Source organism: Camponotus floridanus, unplaced genomic scaffold (assembly GCF_003227725.1).
Source record: "Camponotus floridanus strain SB8 unplaced genomic scaffold, Cflo_v7.5 scaffold148, whole genome shotgun sequence".
In the NCBI taxonomy this organism is placed as follows: Eukaryota; Metazoa; Arthropoda; class Insecta; order Hymenoptera; family Formicidae; genus Camponotus; species Camponotus floridanus.
In genome coordinates, this window is record NW_020229268.1 from 247,230 (window position 1) to 266,229 (window position 19,000).

The 19,000-nt window shown below is 33.5% G+C and overlaps 2 protein-coding genes across 7 annotated transcripts; both read left to right on the top strand.

The window, feature by feature from the left end:
- Nucleotides 1-248: 248 nt before the first annotated feature.
- On the top strand, nucleotides 249-5,174 carry LOC105249916 (senecionine N-oxygenase). 4 transcript variants are annotated; one of them, XM_011255701.3, is made up of 8 exons: nucleotides 249-482; nucleotides 1,364-1,588; nucleotides 1,880-2,018; nucleotides 2,814-3,075; nucleotides 3,387-3,490; nucleotides 3,575-3,662; nucleotides 3,757-3,920; nucleotides 4,779-5,174. In XM_011255701.3, exons 2-8 carry the CDS (start codon nucleotides 1,395-1,397, stop codon nucleotides 5,088-5,090), a joined length of 1,263 nt encoding a protein of 420 aa, XP_011254003.1. In that variant the 5' UTR covers nucleotides 249-482; nucleotides 1,364-1,394; the 3' UTR covers nucleotides 5,091-5,174. The 4 variants fall into 4 exon arrangements, with proteins under 4 accessions (XP_011254003.1, XP_011254002.1, XP_011254005.1 ...); XM_011255700.3 differs by having other exon boundaries at nucleotides 250-449; XM_011255703.3 differs by lacking the exon at nucleotides 249-482 and adding an exon at nucleotides 525-583.
- An 802-nt stretch (nucleotides 5,175-5,976) lies between these two features.
- On the top strand, nucleotides 5,977-15,630 carry LOC105249918 (membrane-associated guanylate kinase, WW and PDZ domain-containing protein 1). 3 transcript variants are annotated; one of them, XM_011255704.3, is made up of 11 exons: nucleotides 5,977-6,314; nucleotides 8,714-8,790; nucleotides 9,342-9,561; nucleotides 9,896-10,299; nucleotides 10,384-10,572; nucleotides 10,655-11,786; nucleotides 11,997-12,132; nucleotides 12,261-12,803; nucleotides 12,932-13,102; nucleotides 13,193-13,327; nucleotides 14,259-15,630. In XM_011255704.3, exons 2-11 carry the CDS (start codon nucleotides 8,742-8,744, stop codon nucleotides 14,412-14,414), a joined length of 3,135 nt encoding a protein of 1,044 aa, XP_011254006.2. In that variant the 5' UTR covers nucleotides 5,977-6,314; nucleotides 8,714-8,741; the 3' UTR covers nucleotides 14,415-15,630. The 3 variants fall into 3 exon arrangements, with proteins under 3 accessions (XP_011254006.2, XP_011254008.2, XP_011254007.2); XM_011255706.3 differs by having other exon boundaries at nucleotides 5,979-6,314; nucleotides 12,264-12,803; nucleotides 14,259-15,629; XM_011255705.3 differs by lacking the exon at nucleotides 5,977-6,314 and adding an exon at nucleotides 6,322-6,979.
- The last annotated feature ends 3,370 nt before the right edge of the window (nucleotides 15,631-19,000 follow it).

The window sequence follows — 19,000 nt, forward strand, 5'->3', positions numbered from 1 at the left end:
TATATATATATATATATATATATATATATGTGTATGTATAATTTGTATAATAATAAATTGTATTCTAGATAAAATATGAAAAATGCACATATTTTTTACTATATAAAATATAGTACTGTATATATATAATTCCATATTGCATATATATGATTTCAATTATTGCCTTATTGATGTTTTTCTTTCAGATATACTAATCTTTTTAAATTATATAAAACTAAATATAAAAAGTACCATAATAATAATATTCATGGAGTAAAGCGGACATATAAAAAAGCTTATAAATCGAACTTTATATTTATTAAGTTTATTCGATAAACACGTAGAACGATGACCTTGTTATCATTATCAGCATTTCTCCTTCTCTTAATACGATCACTTTAACGAACTCCGTTTGGTCATTTTAAGTTCAACTGTGATACATACATTACTCATTCTATTGGATTCCATTGGTGCGAATACTTTGTGATTTTTCATTTGCTCGAGTAAAGCGTAATTGTATTGTATTTTATCGAAAATTAATTTTCAATTTGATTAATATTGTGATATCTTATCTCTTATCTCGTCTTATCGAATTTAATTGAATGTATGTTATTTATATGTACATGTATGTGAAACATTTATTTCTAACATATCTAATGTGTTTATATTCAGTCTGAGAGCAACTTCTAACAATTAAGTGTAGGAAGTTTTAAACTTAAGAGATTTAAATTTAATAAAATATATGAATATATTTTTATACACTTTTATATACATTAGGATAAAAGAAGATGAATAAATGCTCGATTTTAGAATCTGTCGTATCTAATGTATGTGCATCTGGAATTCGTGAGAAGCTCTTGTCAGAGCTGCAGTGAGTCGTTGCAACCTAACTGCGATTTTAACAAGAAAAGTTGCATGATTTAATTATTGCGGATCATGCAATTTCAAACAAAAGATAGTTATATATTAAAGTGTGATCTCTTTCGCATCTACACATCTCGTTTAAATTATACTATCATATCAATTTTTAGATCAATTAGCAATAATATTCCAATTAAAATAACAAAGATAAGGCTTCTCACGAATTAAATCGCGAGTAAACAGATAACTTTTATCATTCTCAGCCATTATTGAAATTATCTTTCTGCGATACAAATAATACAGAAATATTAATATTTAATATTAGTATAATTTTAGATTAGATATATATTAATTTTATATAATTTTTATATATTAAAAAAATTATATTCCGATTGGCTAAGATATGATATAAGTATATAATAAAAAGAGTAAATATGGCAAGTCATAAGTCTTGTATTATGAAATAAATATTATAAAGTGCTTTGTTTGCTACGAAATAATTTGTCGGTCATTTTCGCTGAAGGTGTTCTGCTTGCGTTCTGTGAAACTTAATCATGAAAATCGCTGTAATCGGTGCCGGAGCCGCGGGACTTGCTGCGCTTCGTCAATGCACTTCCGGTAATTACGACGACGAAGTGGTGTGTTACGAAAAAACAGACCAAATCGGCGGGACATGGGTCTATCGAGAGGAAACTGGTTCCGATAGATACGGGTTACCGATTCACACTAGCATGTACAAAAACCTCAGGTATGAATCACTTCATCGCAAGCAATTTTCATTTTTTATTTTAAGACAATTTTCAGTTCTGCACAGGAAGCGAATTTTGAAAATTTTACAAGTTCATCTTATTAATATATTATTAATATATTATTAATATTTTATTATTATATAGAAATTTTTTTATTATTAATCTCATCTATAATAATAAATTTTACAATTTAAAAATTTTCATATTTATATGTATTGTACATAAATATTTAAGTATACACATTGTGGATTATACGATTTGATTTATGAAAATTGCTATATCGCTTATAGGACTAATCTGCCAAAGGAAGTAATGGGCTATCCAGATTTTTCAATACCGAAAAAATCCGAAAGCTACTTGTCGCGTACGGAGATACTGGATTTTCTAAACGCATATTGCGATCATTTTGCACTACATCCTTACATTCGAGTAGGTATATAAAACTGGATTAATTATGCAGCAGCGCAAAGTCGTGTTTATATCAAATACATATGTTTATTTAATGTGAATTACAACTAAACATTAATTTATGTAAATATATTATTATTATTAAGGATGTTTTGTACCTATTTTCAAAATATTGAGAATTTAATGAAAATTGTACAGAATATCCTTACATATGTTTAAAATCTTCAGTACAATTTTTAAATCGATTCACTAAAGCGTTCACAAGTTATAAGGATTTTAATTTGCACCGAATTAACATGTGTTTTTATAGGAAACGTATAACCACGTCGATTCAAATGACAAAGACACATGGAAATAATATTCAGAATTTGTTTAAAATTTGCAAAAGTTTAGATACAGAGGAAATATTTGGTCAAGTAATATTATACAAATACTAACTGTTTAAAAAGATATTAAATATAATTCAATGAAGTTAGCCATGTATCTGTCGCAAGGCGAAATTCTCTGCCAAAAGTTAATCATTTCGATTAACAAAATTTGGGATATTCAGTAAAAACGCAATAAATAAAAATACATCTCTGCACTGTAGCTAATTGTAAGATCAAATTGTAATATTCCACACAATTTCTCATACTCAAAATACACCAAAAGTGGATATTCGTCAATATTTATTTTTAGCTACTTTTTGCTGGGATTGTACATACAAAACATTCTTAAGACACAAATAAAATTATTGATCGAAAACAATTCGTTGCAAATATTCGTTGCAAATTAACAAAACAGATCAAATTTTGTTATAAATATTTTATGTTGCAGCTGCTACATCATGTGGAACTGGTGGAACCGGCCTTAGGAGATCGGAAGTGGTCGGTCAAGGTCAGGGATTTACAGAGGGACGCGGTCGTGACCGAGGGATTTGACGCAATCATGGTGTGCAACGGTCATTATTTCGAGCCCAGTATCCCGGAGATATCAGGTCACGATATTTTCGCGGGCAAACAGATGCATAGTCACGATTACCGGATTCCCGAGATCTTCGACGGCAAGACTGTCGTCGTTTTGGGAGCTGGTCCTTCCGGTACACATATACATTATACACGAAATAGTTTGCTTATTTCTTTAATACAAACTTTCTCAATTTTTTTTTCGCATTTCGTATGATTATCAATAGAATTGCGACAATAATCACGAAGAAACGTTTTTTTTCTGATGATTTTATTTTCTCCTAGCTTTATTAAAATTCTAAATAATGTAATAAATGAAGATTATGTATATTAAATATTTAGTTTTTATCTATAAAATGTTTGGATAAAAAATCTTGATGAAATTCATCTTGATGAAATTATTTGCGACAATTAAAATGCGATGTTTTCCTGTTCTCCGATTCAGGTATGGATTTGGCATTGGAAATATCCAAGAACGCGAATCGCGTGATTTTGAGTCATCACTTACGCGAGACTATATGCACCGTATTCCCTGAGAATGTCGTACAGGTGAAAGCGTCACGCGAGCTCAAAAGGAAAATAGTAAAATGAAATAAAGGAAGATTCTTCTTAATCGCTTTATCTCTTTTTTAGAAACCTGATTTGATGCAATTAACGGAGCGGGATGCGATTTTTTCGGATCAAACAAAAGAGCAGGTCGATGTCGTTTTCTACTGTACAGGTACAATTTTTTTCATTACATAAGTTCTTACGGAATCGTACATTGTTCTCATACAAGATGAATTAAAATACAATATTCTTTTTTCTTTCGGCAGGATATAAATACAGTTTCCCTTTCCTTGCCGAATCCTGTGGAGTTTGGGTGGATTCCAATATGGTCAAACCTCTTTGGAAACATCTGGTGTCCATAGAGAACCCGACCTTGGCACTGGTGGGTCTTCCGTACTACGTTTGCGCCTTCAGTATGTTCGATTTGCAGGTATAAAATATTCTTTTATATCTTTTCTTGATCTACAATTTAAAATCTCTCTCGTGAGATTTTTTAAATTTCATTTCTAATTTCTATTATACAAGGTGTTTCAGACCACCCGTACCACCCATTTAAAAACTAGAGAAGTGCTTATTTCAAAAAAGTAAAAACATTTTCTTTATAAATCGGGTACGCTCGAATGGTGATATTTTCAACTTCTGGTTCCGGTCGGAAATAGGCGATTCAGACCGAAAGTGCATTTTTTTAAATAGAACCCCCTATTTTTCATTGCATATTCTTGTAGCTTATCTCGAGAGCTTTCCCAAACACTATAATAAATTATTTTTCCATGAAGTACTTTTCCAGTTATGAGGCTTGAAATCATTTCTTAACTTCCGTTTAAAAAAATGCACTTCTGGTCTGAATCGCCTATTTCCGGCCGGAACCAGAAGTTGAAAAAATCACCATTCAATAGAGCGCACCCGATTTATAAAGAAAATGTTTTTACTTTTTTGAAATAACCACTTCTCTAGTTTTTAAATGGATGGTGCGGATGGTCTGAAACATCCAGTATACATTAAATACTTTAGTACTTTTTAAAACGTACTTTATAATATTTTAAGTCGGTATTTGAAAGTATATCGGACATGTACGAGAAACATAGAAGAGAATCGCGTGTAATCCATTTGACTGGTAGCATTCCAAGCGCACAGGTCATTCGGGGCGTATGAAATTGCCTTTTTCAGCGTGGCTGACGAAGAAACGCGGTCGCACATTCGCGACAGAAAAATACTAGAAAGCCACGGTCGCGTGGTCGCCGACCGCGGTAACATGATGGCAATACTCACGATTACTTGCAATTTCAAGGTGCGATTCGTCCTACGACACTGGCACGGCGAGAGGCAGTTTCCCGAGAAAGAGGATATGCTGAAGTCCGAGACCGAGGAAGCGACGACACGAATCTTTAAGAAGCATTTGCAGAAGAGACACTTTCACATGATGGGTCCGGAGCAAGGTCAATATTACGCTGACCTGGCGAACATCGCGGGTATCACGCCTTTACCGCCCGTGCTGACGAAACTCCACAATAAGAGTAGCAAGCGCTTCCTGGACGACTTGGTGCACTATCGGGAGGACCGCTACACGATCATCAACGACTACAAATTCCTTCAGAATTAATTTCTATTTTAGCTTTAGAGCGACAGAAACAGTCATTTATATATGATAATTAGATATTTTTTCAATCTGTGACAGTTATACATTTTTTTTTTAATTTGTACAATTTATGGAAAAATAATATTCATGTTTGTCATTGCTTACGAAATTTTTTTTATGTTTGAAAGTGCTTTTCTGAGCGTGAACTCTGTGTTATTTCAATTACTTCTCTCTAGATAATTAGGATGATTATTTCTAAGAATGAAGGGCTAAAGGAATTTTCTTGCAAATGATATAAAGCATGCTCGGCGTCTTAATTAAATGCCTTAACGCGTACAATTGCACGAATATCTAGACACAATGAAGAATAATGTAGAACATGAAACTGATAATAACATCATTATGACGTCACCTAAAAGTCATTTTAGAAAAATCATAATGATCTCATTTGATATACTTTTGGCAATGTTTTGGTGACTTATTTTTGATATTAAACAATTCTAGCGAACTCTGTTGGAGAATATATATGCTTCGCGTATGAAATCTTAAGAATCAATCATACTTTTTATATATATTACGCAATTACTTGTTTATTTAATTATTCATGTATATTTTAATTATATTTAAGCAACATAATCTTTTTCAAATTATATAATGCGATTATTGAACTTAAAAATTTATGATTCTTTTTGTCATCTTTAACTCATTTTTGTTTTTATCAATGTTAATCAATTTTGATTTTAGTAACCTTTAAGTGATAAATAAAATCATGATGACGTCATAATGATGTCATAATGAGTTTCATGTTCTACCTGGACCGGCGAACTTGACGCGCGGATCCTGCGCGCCGGATTCAAATTTCCCGCGACGGCGCGGTCACGTGACTCCGATCGCGCGGTCACGTGACTCCGATCGGCGCAGCGGCGACGTACGGCAGTCGGTTAAATGTCTCGTCCGCACGAACATACATCTGTCGTGCGAGCGAGCGGCCGTGGTCCGTGTTCGTGGTCCTCGTGTAGTCGATGTTGCACGAGCGAGTTGTGCGCGCGCGTTCTCTCCTCCTCTCTCTCTACCTGTCATCACGAGCGACCGCGCTATTCATCGGCCGATGGGACGATGAGAGTTTACGCGATCCGCGAGTGATTCAGTGGCCCACGGATATCACCTGCCCGATGTCTGTCCGCATCGCCGCTGGAACCATGACGGTTACGTGTGCTGGCGAACGCATTATCGTGCAAGAAGCGCAGCGTGAGTAGCCAATTCCCGTCCCTTCGCGAGAGAAAACGGAGAAAAAGCTCACCTCCCATCTTCCTTTCTCTCTCTCTCTCTCGTTCTCTCTTTCTCTCTCTCTCTCGTTCTCTCTTTCTCTCTCTCTCTCTCTCTTTCTCTCTCTTCGTGACAGACACCCAGCCATCTCTCTCCCGACGATCCGCCGCCGATGCATCGCCTTGTGGCCAGTAACGGCCACTCGAGCGCGATCTCGCATCCCGAATCCCGAGTGCGAGTCGAGGGGGAAAAACGCGAGATCGCGTGCCATTGTTTCCGCCGTTCGGATCGTGCATGTGCCTGGCCACGTCGATGCGGGACTCGCGGGTGTATCATGAGGAGGAGAGGACGAAGGAGTGAGCGAGAAAGAGAGAGAGAGAGAGAGAGAGAGCGAAGCCGCCACCTCCCGCGTAGCATTATTTACGTTACGTGCGGCTAGAAAGCTGCATCGAGTCTTTTTTCCTTCCTTTGCACATCTTCCGTTTTCTCTCGTCTTCTCCTCTCTTTTTTTTTCTCTCTCTCTGGAAGGAGTCACGAAGGAGCGAGGCCACGCGCTCGCTTCGCTCTGAATCTGAATGCGAGGAGAGCTCGGGAGAACGCGAGCTGAAACGAATACCGGACGAGTGCCCCGATTAGATCAATCTCGCGTATGTACGCTTCGTTTTTTTTTTGTTTTTTTTCCCTTCTCCTTTCCCCTTCCATCTTTGCTCGAAATGTAGAAAGTACGGGAAAATGCTCCGAGACGAATGGACCTGATGACGCGCGTCATATGTGAACGGCACGTCGCACGCGCCGCGCACGGGTGAATGCATTCGTAAGAATGTCGTGCCCCGCGTGCGTGTTTTACCCTCTCCCTCCCTCCTTCCCTCCCTCTTTTTGCTCCTGTCTCACCTCCGCGATCTCTCGCGGTGGCGTTCCTCTTACCTCGCTTTATGTAATTGCGCTCGCGGACACCTGTCCGTCTGGACGCGCGTCGAGCCGTTCAACGAGATTGCACGCGAAAAAAAATGCAAGGAGTCCGATTGGAGACGGATTCGTTCGTTTCGATCCTCTGCATTCTTCTATTTTTTCCCTTCCCCTTTTTCAATCGGTGGCGCGATTCAAATCGCAGCGAACGTAGGAATTCATAGTCTAGATCTTATATTTATTGTTCTAAGTTTGGTCTTAGATCATCTTAAGATTCTGTTCAGCTAATGAAATAGTCGTATATTTTCAAACCTTACTTAAGGGTGTTTTGTACAATCCCAGCAAAAAGTAGCAGAAAATCAATATTGACGAATATCCACTTTTGGTGTATTTTGAGTATGAGAAAGTGTATGGAATATTACTGTTTGATCTTAGCTACAGCGCAGAGATGTATTTTTTAGTATTCATTGCGTTTTTACTGAAATATTCCGAATTTTGTTAAGGATGTTTTGTATCTATTTTCAAAATCTTCAGTACAATTTTTAAATTGATTCACTAAAGCGTTCACAAGTTATAAGGATTTTAATTTGCCGAATTAACATGTGTTCTTATGGGAAACGTATAACCACGTCGATTGAAATGACAAAAAACACATGGAAATAATATTCAGAATTTGTTTACAATTTGCAAAAGTGTAGTTTAGATACAGAGTAAATATTTGGTCAAGTAATATTACACAAGTACTAACTGGTCAATAAGATATTGAATATAATTCAATGACGTTAGCCATGTATCTGTCACAAGACGAAAGTCTCTGCCAAAAGTTAATCATTTCGATAAGGATTTTGTATTAGTGAATCGATTTAAAAATTGTACTGAAGATTCTAAACATATGTAAGGACATTCTGTACAATTTTCATTAAATTCTCAATATTTTGAAAATAGCTACAAAACATCCTTAAGATGATCTTAAATATAAAAACGGACTATGAATACCGGCCATAGAGGCGAGTTATATTATCGAGGACGCGATTAGAATTCAATTAAATTGGTTCATTTCAATGACTTTTCTTTTTCCGCTTCTGTTTCGATGTTGTCAGAACCAACCCGGCGAGCGAGGATCACCGTCCGTGACGCTCGCAACGTGATACATGCACGGTACTGCCTTGTAACGAGTCTCTTTTTAATTAAGCGACGCGTCAGACGATTGTTGTATTTTTTGTGTAGCTATATGAGCGCGATTACTGCGTAGAGAATATGACAGTGTAGATTTATTGCAAGAAAATGTGTTTTCCTTCTCCTCGATAACAACTTGGACGAACGTTGATAAATCCGGGTTTGAAGAATACATTTGACATTTAATTTGACAGAATCTTTCCGTAAATTTAATAATTGTAAGGCAAGTTCCGCGTGAGATATTATTGATATTTCTTTATCAATGTCTACATCAACATTTATTCACAATTCTTATTCAGGATTGTAAGATAAACCAGAGATTTCGAGATGGCTACCAAAACTGACGACGCAGCGTCTATCGACAATCCTAATGATGGTACGGTAATTGTTTTCGAAATACGTATATAGAGAAAAATGTATACTGTATTCAAGTAAATATTATTTATTTTAAGTATATCATAAGTTTGCATATCCGCAAATATATCATAAGTTTATCACAAGCATTAAATTTAATTAAATATATTCTGAATGTTAATAACTGCAGTATTTTAGTCAAGAATATTAAATTAAAATAAAAATTTGGTTTGCTTACCACATAAAGTAAGTTTGATTTTTCTTTGATATAACTTTACAATATTCTTGAAAAGAAAATAAATTCTTCTTTTGAAAACAACTTTAACAATATTCTTGAAGAGAAAATAAATTTTTCTTTTGAAATAATAATGAGATTTTCTAACACTTGTGATGAGTATATTTTAAGACTATTATCAAGAATATATTCTTTGTTGAAGAAAATTATTACTTAAAAAAAGAAAAATAAACTGAGTAATCGTTTTTCTTGGCAGTAGAATGATATTTTTCTCTGTGTAATGCAAGTACCTAATGTAATTGCAAAACTTTTCACGCGTGTATTTCACTATGTTAAAGGAGAGAGCCTCGATAAAGAAATATTGACGATCGGTGAAAACGATGGGGGAAGAATTCCACCGACGTATTTGTATAATACGGGCTCGGAACAAAGTACAGGAACTTCCGACCAAGAACAAACCGTTCGGAATCGTACTCCATCCAAGGAGGATCAATTAGGTCCGTTACCGACTAATTGGGAGAAGGCGTACACGGATACGGGAGAAGTTTATTTTATAGAGTACGTATACATATTTATATATACATGCAGTGCCATTATATACTTTACATTATATAGATAATAAGAAGATTAAAAAATGAGTAATTCGTATAAATCATCTTGATAAACTCTGCTCACTTCGTGTATCAATTGTATTAATACTGATAAGAATTATATTATACATATAAATATTACACACATATCTCATTAATATAATAACGGTATATAAATTTCTATTCAAAAACATGCTCATGTGCGTGCAATATATTTAGCATTGTCTTTTATTTATTATTATTTATTTAATTATTTTTGTTCTAAATAAAATATAAAAATATTTTCATAAATTATATCACAGCCACAATACGGGCACATCTCACTGGTTAGATCCACGTCTGTCGAAATTTCAAAAGAGATCTCTGGAAGAATGTCTCGACGACGAATTACCCTACGGTTGGGAAAAGATCGACGATACACTATACGGTACATATTTTATCGATCACGTGAATCGTAGGACACAATATGAAAATCCAGTGTTGCAAGCGAAGAGAGCGCAACAAAACTTGCTCGAGAGGAAGAGTCCCAACTTCACCAGAAATCCCGATAAACTCAAAGGTCAGAGGATACGAACTGCCTTGATAAAAAGTTCACGGGGCTTGGGATTTACCATTGTCGGCGGTGATGACACCGTGGAAGAATTCTTGCAAATTAAAAGCGTCGTGCCAAATGGTCCAGCATGGCTGGATGGGAAACTACAAACCGGTAATTTTTTTCTCTAGATACCGCTAAATTTCTCAAGCGATTCACTTCCGCTTCCGTACTTTGTAATTGTACTTACTATTTCAGGAGACGTGTTAGTGTATGTTAATGATACCTGCGTGCTAGGATTTACCCATAACGAAATGGTGAATGTATTCAAATCAATCGGTAGTGGCGAGACAGTAAGTTTGGAAGTGTGTCGAGGTTATCCGTTGCCTTTCGACCCCAACGATCCTAATACAGAGGTTGTAACGACGATCGCTGTCAATGCGCCAGGTAAAGAAATAGTTGAGAGTAGTTAATAGATCTTTTCATTGAAGAATTAGATACTATTATCTCGGATCTTTTCTTTTGACAGAAGATCCTGCGATGTATATGGACTTAAACTCGTCTCTTCAGGACAATGGGCGTTTCAATTTTTTGGACTCCACATTCTTGCCGGTGCACAATCTTCAAAACGGCGAGAATCTTGCCACAACGTCGGTCAATTCGATGCCCGATCTCTGCATTTCCGATAAAATCAACACGATTAAAAGACCGAGCAGCACGGATATTCTGCTATCGGAGAGCAGCGATTTGAACGACTGTAAAAACTCGCCGGTGTCTTCCAAGCCGGAATTTCTCAGTATCGCTATTGTGAAGGGGGCCATGGGATTTGGATTTACGATAGCAGACTCTGCCCACGGCCAGAAAGTCAAGAAGATCTTGGATCGTCAACGTTGCAAGAATTTAATGGAGGGCGATATATTGGTTAATATAAATGAAATCAATGTCAGAAATATGTGTCACTCGGAAGTGGTACAAGTACTGAAGGATTGTCCACGTAACGAAGAGGCGTTGATACATGTACAGCGAACGACAGCGAAATCGACGAAAGAGAAGAAGGAGAAGAATATGCAGGACTTTTTCAGAAGTAAAACACCCACCGCAGATATCTATAGCACTCAATCGAAAACGATAATACCTAGTAGACCAAAAACGCCACTGATCGACACCAGAAATCATCCTAAATCACCGACTGATGCGAGCAGATCAAACTGGAACGACGTACAGGCAGAAAACGAATTGAATCCGCTGGATAATCACTATAAATATGCCGATTATTCACACGGAATGTATTATTCGGATCCGTATAAAGCTAATATCACAGCGAATTTGTCGGATAATTTTGCAGTGATGAATCTCGACGACGATTCTATTAGAAATGTATCGAAACGCGATTGGGTTGCGAATGACAAATTAAATATCAACAATGATGTGTATTCCATCGACATCTCCCATCATGACAATATGCTCAAGCAAAATGGATATTTGCATTCCGATTACTATAAAGACGTCTATCCCGTTCAATCGCATTCCCAGTACAATGAAGATTATAGTATGTATTCCATTGGACAGGAGCAAAATGTTGATACCGGCGAAATCTGGGATAAGAGAAAAGAAACGACTAGTTTCGAACACGAACAGCCGCATTCTAGTTCTATATCTCGGTACGTATATTGTTTTATTAATTAACAATCAAACTTTCAAAGAATTTTACTTAAACCAGAATCGTGCGCGTTTTCCAAAGCATTCGAAAAATAATATCATAATCAATTAGATAGATAAAATATATGTTTGAAAATTCTTATATATTTGCACTAGATAGATAAAAATAAATAAAAATTATTTATTAAAATCATTCGTAATATTAATTATAGGTATCCTCAATATACAAACGAATTGGTTTGTCCAATGGTTCCCGACATAGAATGGATAGAAACTCTGGTGACTTTGGTCAGACAAGATACTGGATTTGGATTCAGAATAGTGGGTGGCACAGAAGAAGGATCTCAGGTTGGTTTTTTAATGTGATTAATATTAATTCTTATGAATGTTTTTTTCAAAATCCTATTTTCATGTATTGCGAAATCAAGCCATCGCAGCACTAATGAAAACAGAAACGTTAAAAATATCACGGTCAGCAGGTTTCGGTGGGTCATATAGTTCCCGGTGGAGCGGCGGATCTTGATAGTAGACTCAATACTGGCGATCTGATTATGTCCGTCGACGGAGAAAGTGTCATGAATTCTTCTCATCATCATGTGGTGCAGTTAATGATAGCAGCAGCGCAAAATGGACGAGTGACTCTAGGAATACGACGTCGAATCAACACGCAAGAACACCTTCAGGAGAACCTTCAATCCTCTTACAGCCGGCAAATGAATCTTCAATATCCATATGATGTTACTGTCACTCGAATGGAGAACGAAGGATTCGGTTTCGTGATAATCTCGTCCGTCAACAAGGCCGGTTCTACAATCGGCAGGATAATTGAAGGTTCACCCGCTGAAAGATGCGGAAGATTAAATGTCGGAGATCATATTCTTGCTGTCAATCACATCGATATCACAAACGTTTGCCATAAGGACATTGTCAATTTAATCAAAGATTCTGGTTATTCTGTCACATTGACAATTGGATATCCACTTGACGATTGTTGCAGCAATACATCTCTTTCTCAAAAGGTACAAGCTTTATTGATTTGATCAAACTATAACGAACGTAAAGAATAATTTCTTTATTATTAATTATTTAATTTCTTTATTATTCACCATGATAATAGAGTAACCATAGATTGTTGATTTTTTTTCAGGATGAACTTACCGGAGACGGAGATGGCGGCCAATACCATGCTGTAGAGCTTACTCGGGGTACCCGAGGTTTTGGTTTCAGCATACGCGGTGGTCGCGAGTTTCAAAATATGCCGTTATTTGTCTTGCAAATCGCTGAGAACGGACCAGCGTCTATTGATAATCGGCTTAGAGTAAGTAATATCGCGGTATATATTTAGAAATATATTATAAATGTGATGTAAATATGACGTTATATAAACAAATCTATATATCATTCCTAGATTGGAGATCAGATAATCGAGATAAACGGTATTAATACGAAAAACATGACACATACAGAAGCGATTGAGATTATACGTAATGGTGGACCATCTGTTCGTCTGTTAGTACGACGTGGCTGCCAAATGCCTTCAGTGGTAGGTGCTCCTCCACATCTCTACGATATGAACATATAGACAATTAACCTTTTGATAATAACATATATATTAATTTTAACTTAATGATATTTTTCCCCTCTTTTGACAATACTAATGCTAACATTAGTATTATATAGAATTTTTTTGATGATCTGAAAGATGACAGAAAGTTTCAGGGTATATAACATTATTAGATATGCTAAGTGAAAAAAAAATGAAAGACAATACAAGAAAAAAAGAGTCTCGGATAGGCAATTACGTTGTAATAATTTAATATTGTGAAAATACGTTTGATATCGATATATTAATAAGATGGATGTGTTATATCACATAAGACACAGTCTCATGCGATTTCAATAGATACAAAATATGGTATACATTATTTGTAAAAATTATACATATAATTCATTTTGCAATTAATGTATGTTGTATGTTTTTTTCTTGTTTTCAATGATGTTTAGTCATGAACTTAAATGTACCGTAAATTTTTATTATAAAATAATTCACTTGATTTTGTTTAAAAATAGCATTAAACTAAACACCAAATGATGATAATTCAAAAAATAATAAGTAACGATAAAAAGTTTTTACTTTAATTATTATGCTCATCAAAAAATGTTCTCTAATGAGAAAGAAAGATCATATTTGACAAGGGACACACACAGATGACTTTTTTTCTTGCAGCTATCATTATGCAGCTTGCGAAAGTTTTAATATAAGGACAATCGTACTTGCTCATCCTAACAAAATTAGGCTGGTGCTAACCTAGTTTCTCTTTATTGATCTAATTGCAAAAATTCATCCTAACATGTGTGATAGCTTTGAAAGTATTGTGCCTTGTTATACGTGTGTTCCGTATTTAATGAAAATTACTAAGCAAATGTCACAGCCTTCAAAAGTGATTATAAACGTACATTGAAATTCATTATAGAGTAATCTCACAATCGACCAAATAAGTATTCGACCGAACGATGAGGGCAAGCATTTATCGAAATTACCCAAGAGGGGTGTGCCCCCCAAAAAACGTCAGAAAGTTCGATTTTCCATTTCATTGAACTGCTGTTCATCCAAAAATAGATACTCGTAAGCGCTTTTAGACGTATCTTTACATCTCTCGCGAATTGTATAAGTTAATATTTCATAAGAGATTAAAATTATTTTACGAAAATAATAATCCAGCAATCCCTTTAAAATGCATTTATTCGGCTTTTAAAGCGTAGACTGCTGTAATTTTTTTTAAAGGAAAACAAATTATTAATTTATAAAAAAATGTGAATATAGTGTAAATCATCAAATGATTTATACTGGCATATAGAGATGTATTGAAAATGGCACAGTGTGTAAAGTGTCAAGAATATAAAGTTGCAAGTGCTATCTATTTATTAATGCAAGTATAGCATTGATATATATAAAGAATCTCAGAATACAATATGTTATATTATGTAGAGACACAAAGGACAGCTGTATATTCATATGCTGTCGAGGTGATATTGTAGACTGGTAATTATATACATATATATAAATTTATTATCTGCTCTTCTCAATAATGTTTCAAAGTATAAGCTTTTAAAACTTAGACTCCTATCGTAAACACCATTTTGTGAATTTTTTTTAATATAGTGACATGTGTGGCCTTGATAAAATGTTACGCTTTTTAAAAAAAGTATACAAAAAAAATTAACAATCATTTAATTATTCTTATTTGACTATTCTATTGTTTTGAATTACTATCAAGATTTTAAAATTGTATCGATATCTTGTTTTTCCTTTTCCTAAATATTTATTACCACTTTTATGAAATGTATATGTATGTCAATAATTAAAATTAAGGACTCGTACAACCAAAGAAGCACTTATGAGCCATTTTGTTTTGAAGTACAGTGTGTGATGGGAGATCAATATGAAAGAATTATTATAATTATTTAATCAATCTTCTCTTTTTCGGGAATGTTAGTCTTTTACCCGATTAAAAGGATGACTTTCCATAATTAGAAAACGACGAACGGAGCAAAATTTTAACGGAGAACAAATTTAACAAGATTCTTCTTTACTCTTCCTGCCTTTTTTTGATATTTATAAAAGTTACATGTTATAAAAGAGAACAACATATATATTTTTTTACTTGTAAAGTAATGAGAGATGGCAGATGTTTGGCACGATGTATTAATGAGACAAAAAAGGGAAAGGTAAACACTAGATTATATTTCTAGATCTCAGGATTGGTGTAAGAAAGAAAAGAATGCGTATTATACGTATGTATATATGTATGTATATATCATATACACATATATATGTATGTATGTTTATAGATGTGTGGGAATTTGTTTATATTATTATTATATATATAATATCTAAACGAAGAATTCAACAATGTATAAGTGATAAGCAACAGCAAACGCATTTAATCGGATTATATAGTATCCATTTTATATATAGATATATAATCATCGCGTTTATTTTTTATAATTATATATACATATATATAAAATATTTGTATAGCATATAGGATATAATAAGTTTAATATAAATGTGTATATACTTGTTTTTCGAAGACTCTAAAGGATAATGTTGATAATTTATAAGGTTACTGTAAGAAGCAATAACGCATCAATCATCGGTTTACTTATTTGAAATTTATTTGTCGAAAAATCCGAGTCTTCTTTACTATTCGTTTTAGCTTTACTCTTGCCAAAACTGCAAGTTATACTTTTCGCATTTTCTAACGTAATATATTATGAGTTAGGCTATTTCTCGCAAATATATGCATGATGAACGATTCAGGATTAATTGGAAAAAAATGATTCTATGAACATTGTTTATCTATTGTTTCGAGTAGTAAAGATAGCAGCAATCATTAAATTTCAATCACACTTACATAAAAAATATTTTATATGTACATTATTGATATAATAAGTGAATTGGATCGAACAATTTTTTTGTACGAGCTTCGTATATTTATTGTATAATTCACAGATGTAAACCGAATTTTCTCTGTATATGTCCGTTATATCTTTAATAATCGTCGTTGAGTAATCCGAAATAAAAACTGATATTGTTGCTAAGTGAGTATATTATACTATCAATTATATATATATTGTTGTTGAAATATACTGAAATAATAAATGCTACTTTAAAAAATTTCAAGGAAATTACCGAAAACATATTTATATTTTTATCAGAGTTCATTTAAGAATCCTTAAATATCTAACATTGAATTTTCACAATATGTAGGATAAAACACACTGAATCTTTATAATTTACATTATACAATTAATAAAATCATGGAATATTCTTATGCGAGATATTATAATTATATATAGATATTTTTTTATTAAATGTTACCAGTAATAAATTTGACAAAAATCAAGTACTTCATATTTTATCGCTCGTTCTATCAAGATTAAAGTGAAAAATCAAGAAAACTTTACATTATACATTAATTGCATTATATAAACTTAATATTAAAAAATCGCATATTTTATATCTGTTGACCTAAGATTAATTTAATATAAAATGAGCGCTTTTTTTGCGTTGTAAAAAAAAATATTCCGATATAAAAAAATGCTACTGTATTACATATATGGTATATGCGCTTTTACGCGAGATGTATCGATATTTTTCTTTGGAAATATAACTTTCGTAGAGTAAAGACAATAACAACAGTTTCCAAAGAAAAATTTATCATAATATCAATTTATTTGGCTTACAATTTTACTAAATATTTCCGCATTCTAAGACGTACTTTCCAGAAGGCGAATAAGGTTATCGAGATAATGTAATTATTTAGGATCAATGATTCTTTGAAAATTCCGCAAGTCCGATCTTTCCCATTAATCACAACCAAGATCAATTATAGCTTTATTAAAACATTGGCAGTACTGTGTCAATCATTGCCACGCATTTTTCGCGAAACGGACGCGTATTTGTCACCCATCATTGTCGATTCCTCGTAAATGATTGTCGCAAAACATTTCTTCAGATACCGATATATTAGTCACGTAATTTTATCACGACCGCTTCGATCAAACTCCAATAATAAGTGAATATCTTTGATTTCTATAAAGTAAAGACAACTTAAGATTAAGGATGTTTTGCATGTACAATCCCAGCAAAAAGTAGCTGAAAATAAATATTGACGAATATCCACTTTTGGTGTATTTTGAGTATGAGAAATTGTGTGGAATATTACAATTTGATCTTACAATTAGCTACAGCGCAGAGATGTATTTTTACAACATTTATTGCGTTTTTACTGAAATATTCCGAATTTTGTTAATCGAAATGATTAACTTTTGGCAAAGAATTTCGCCTTGTGACAGATACATGGCTAACTTTATTAAATTATATTTAATATCTTTTTAACCAGTTAGTACTTGTATAATATTATTTGACCAAATATTTCCTCTGTATCTAAACTTTTGCAAATTTTAAACAAATTCTGAATATTATATCCATGTATTTTTGTCATTTGAATCGACGTGGTTATACGTTTCCCAAAAGAACACATGCTAATTCGGTGCAAATTAAAATCTTTATAACTTGTGAACGCTTTAGTGAATCGATTTAAAAATTGTACTGAAGATTCTAAACATATGTAAGGACATTCTGTACAATTTTCATTAAATTCTCAATATTTTGAAAATAACATAAATTATCTTAATATCGCTAGTCAATTAATCGAAGAATCGTTGGAAATAATCGACCAAAACTAGCCAGAAATTTTTTGTTGTTTATTGATTATGACGTTTCGACCATATGATTATGGTCCTTTTCAAGTAAACAAAATCAAATGACAGATATAAATCATAGTGTTGTAAAATGCACACGTCACGTTTAAATGATCAATTACATCTTAATAAATTTAAAATCGAGAAATAAAAACGATATGTCAGTGTGAGACTTCGTCAATGAATCAACACTATGATTTATATCTGTCATTTGATTTTATTTACTTGAAAAGGACCATAACCATATGGTCGAAACGTCGTAATCAATAAACAATAAAAAATTTCTAGCTAGTTTTGGTCGATTATATTATTTCCAACGATCCTTTGATTTTGAAAATAGATACAAAATATCCTTAATCGAAACGATTAACTTTTGGCAGAAAATTTCATCTTGTGACAGGGATATAACTAACTTCATTATATTTAATATCTTTTTAACCAGTTAGTACTTGTATAATATTACTTGATCAAATATATTTCCTCTGTATCTAAACTTTTGCAAATTTTAAACAACTTCTGAATATTATTTCCATCTGTTTTTGTCATTTGAATCGACGTGGTTATACGTTTCCCAAAAGAACACATGTTAATTCGGTGCAAATTAAAATCAGAACACATGTTAATTCGGTGCAAATTATAACTTGTGAACGCTTTAGTGAATCGATTTAAAAATTGTACTGAAGATTCTAAACATATGTAAGGACATTCTGTATAATTTTCATGAAATTCTCAATATTTTGAAAATAGGTACAAAACATCCTTAAGAATAATTTGGAGAAAAATAGATACAGAGAACATGAAACTGATAATAACATCATTATGACGTCACCTAAAAGTCATTTTAGAAAAATCATAATGATCTCATTTGATATACTTTTGGCAATGTTTGGTGATATATATCTTATTGATATATATCTTATTTTTGATATTAAACAATTCTAGCGAA

Coding starts and splice junctions, on each gene's coding strand:
- LOC105249916 (XM_011255701.3), top strand. CDS start 1,395: ATGAAAATCGCTGTAATCGGTGCCGGAGCCGCGGGACTTGCTGCGCTT. Junction 3,491..3,574: donor TCCCTGAGAATGTCGTACAG/GTGAAAGCGTCA, acceptor TCTCTTTTTTAG/AAACCTGATTTGATGCAATT. Junction 3,663..3,756: donor TGTCGTTTTCTACTGTACAG/GTACAATTTTTT, acceptor TTCTTTCGGCAG/GATATAAATACAGTTTCCCT.
- LOC105249918 (XM_011255704.3), top strand. CDS start 8,742: ATGGCTACCAAAACTGACGACGCAGCGTCTATCGACAATCCTAATGAT. Junction 10,300..10,383: donor GGATGGGAAACTACAAACCG/GTAATTTTTTTC, acceptor TTACTATTTCAG/GAGACGTGTTAGTGTATGTT. Junction 12,804..12,931: donor ATACATCTCTTTCTCAAAAG/GTACAAGCTTTA, acceptor ATTTTTTTTCAG/GATGAACTTACCGGAGACGG.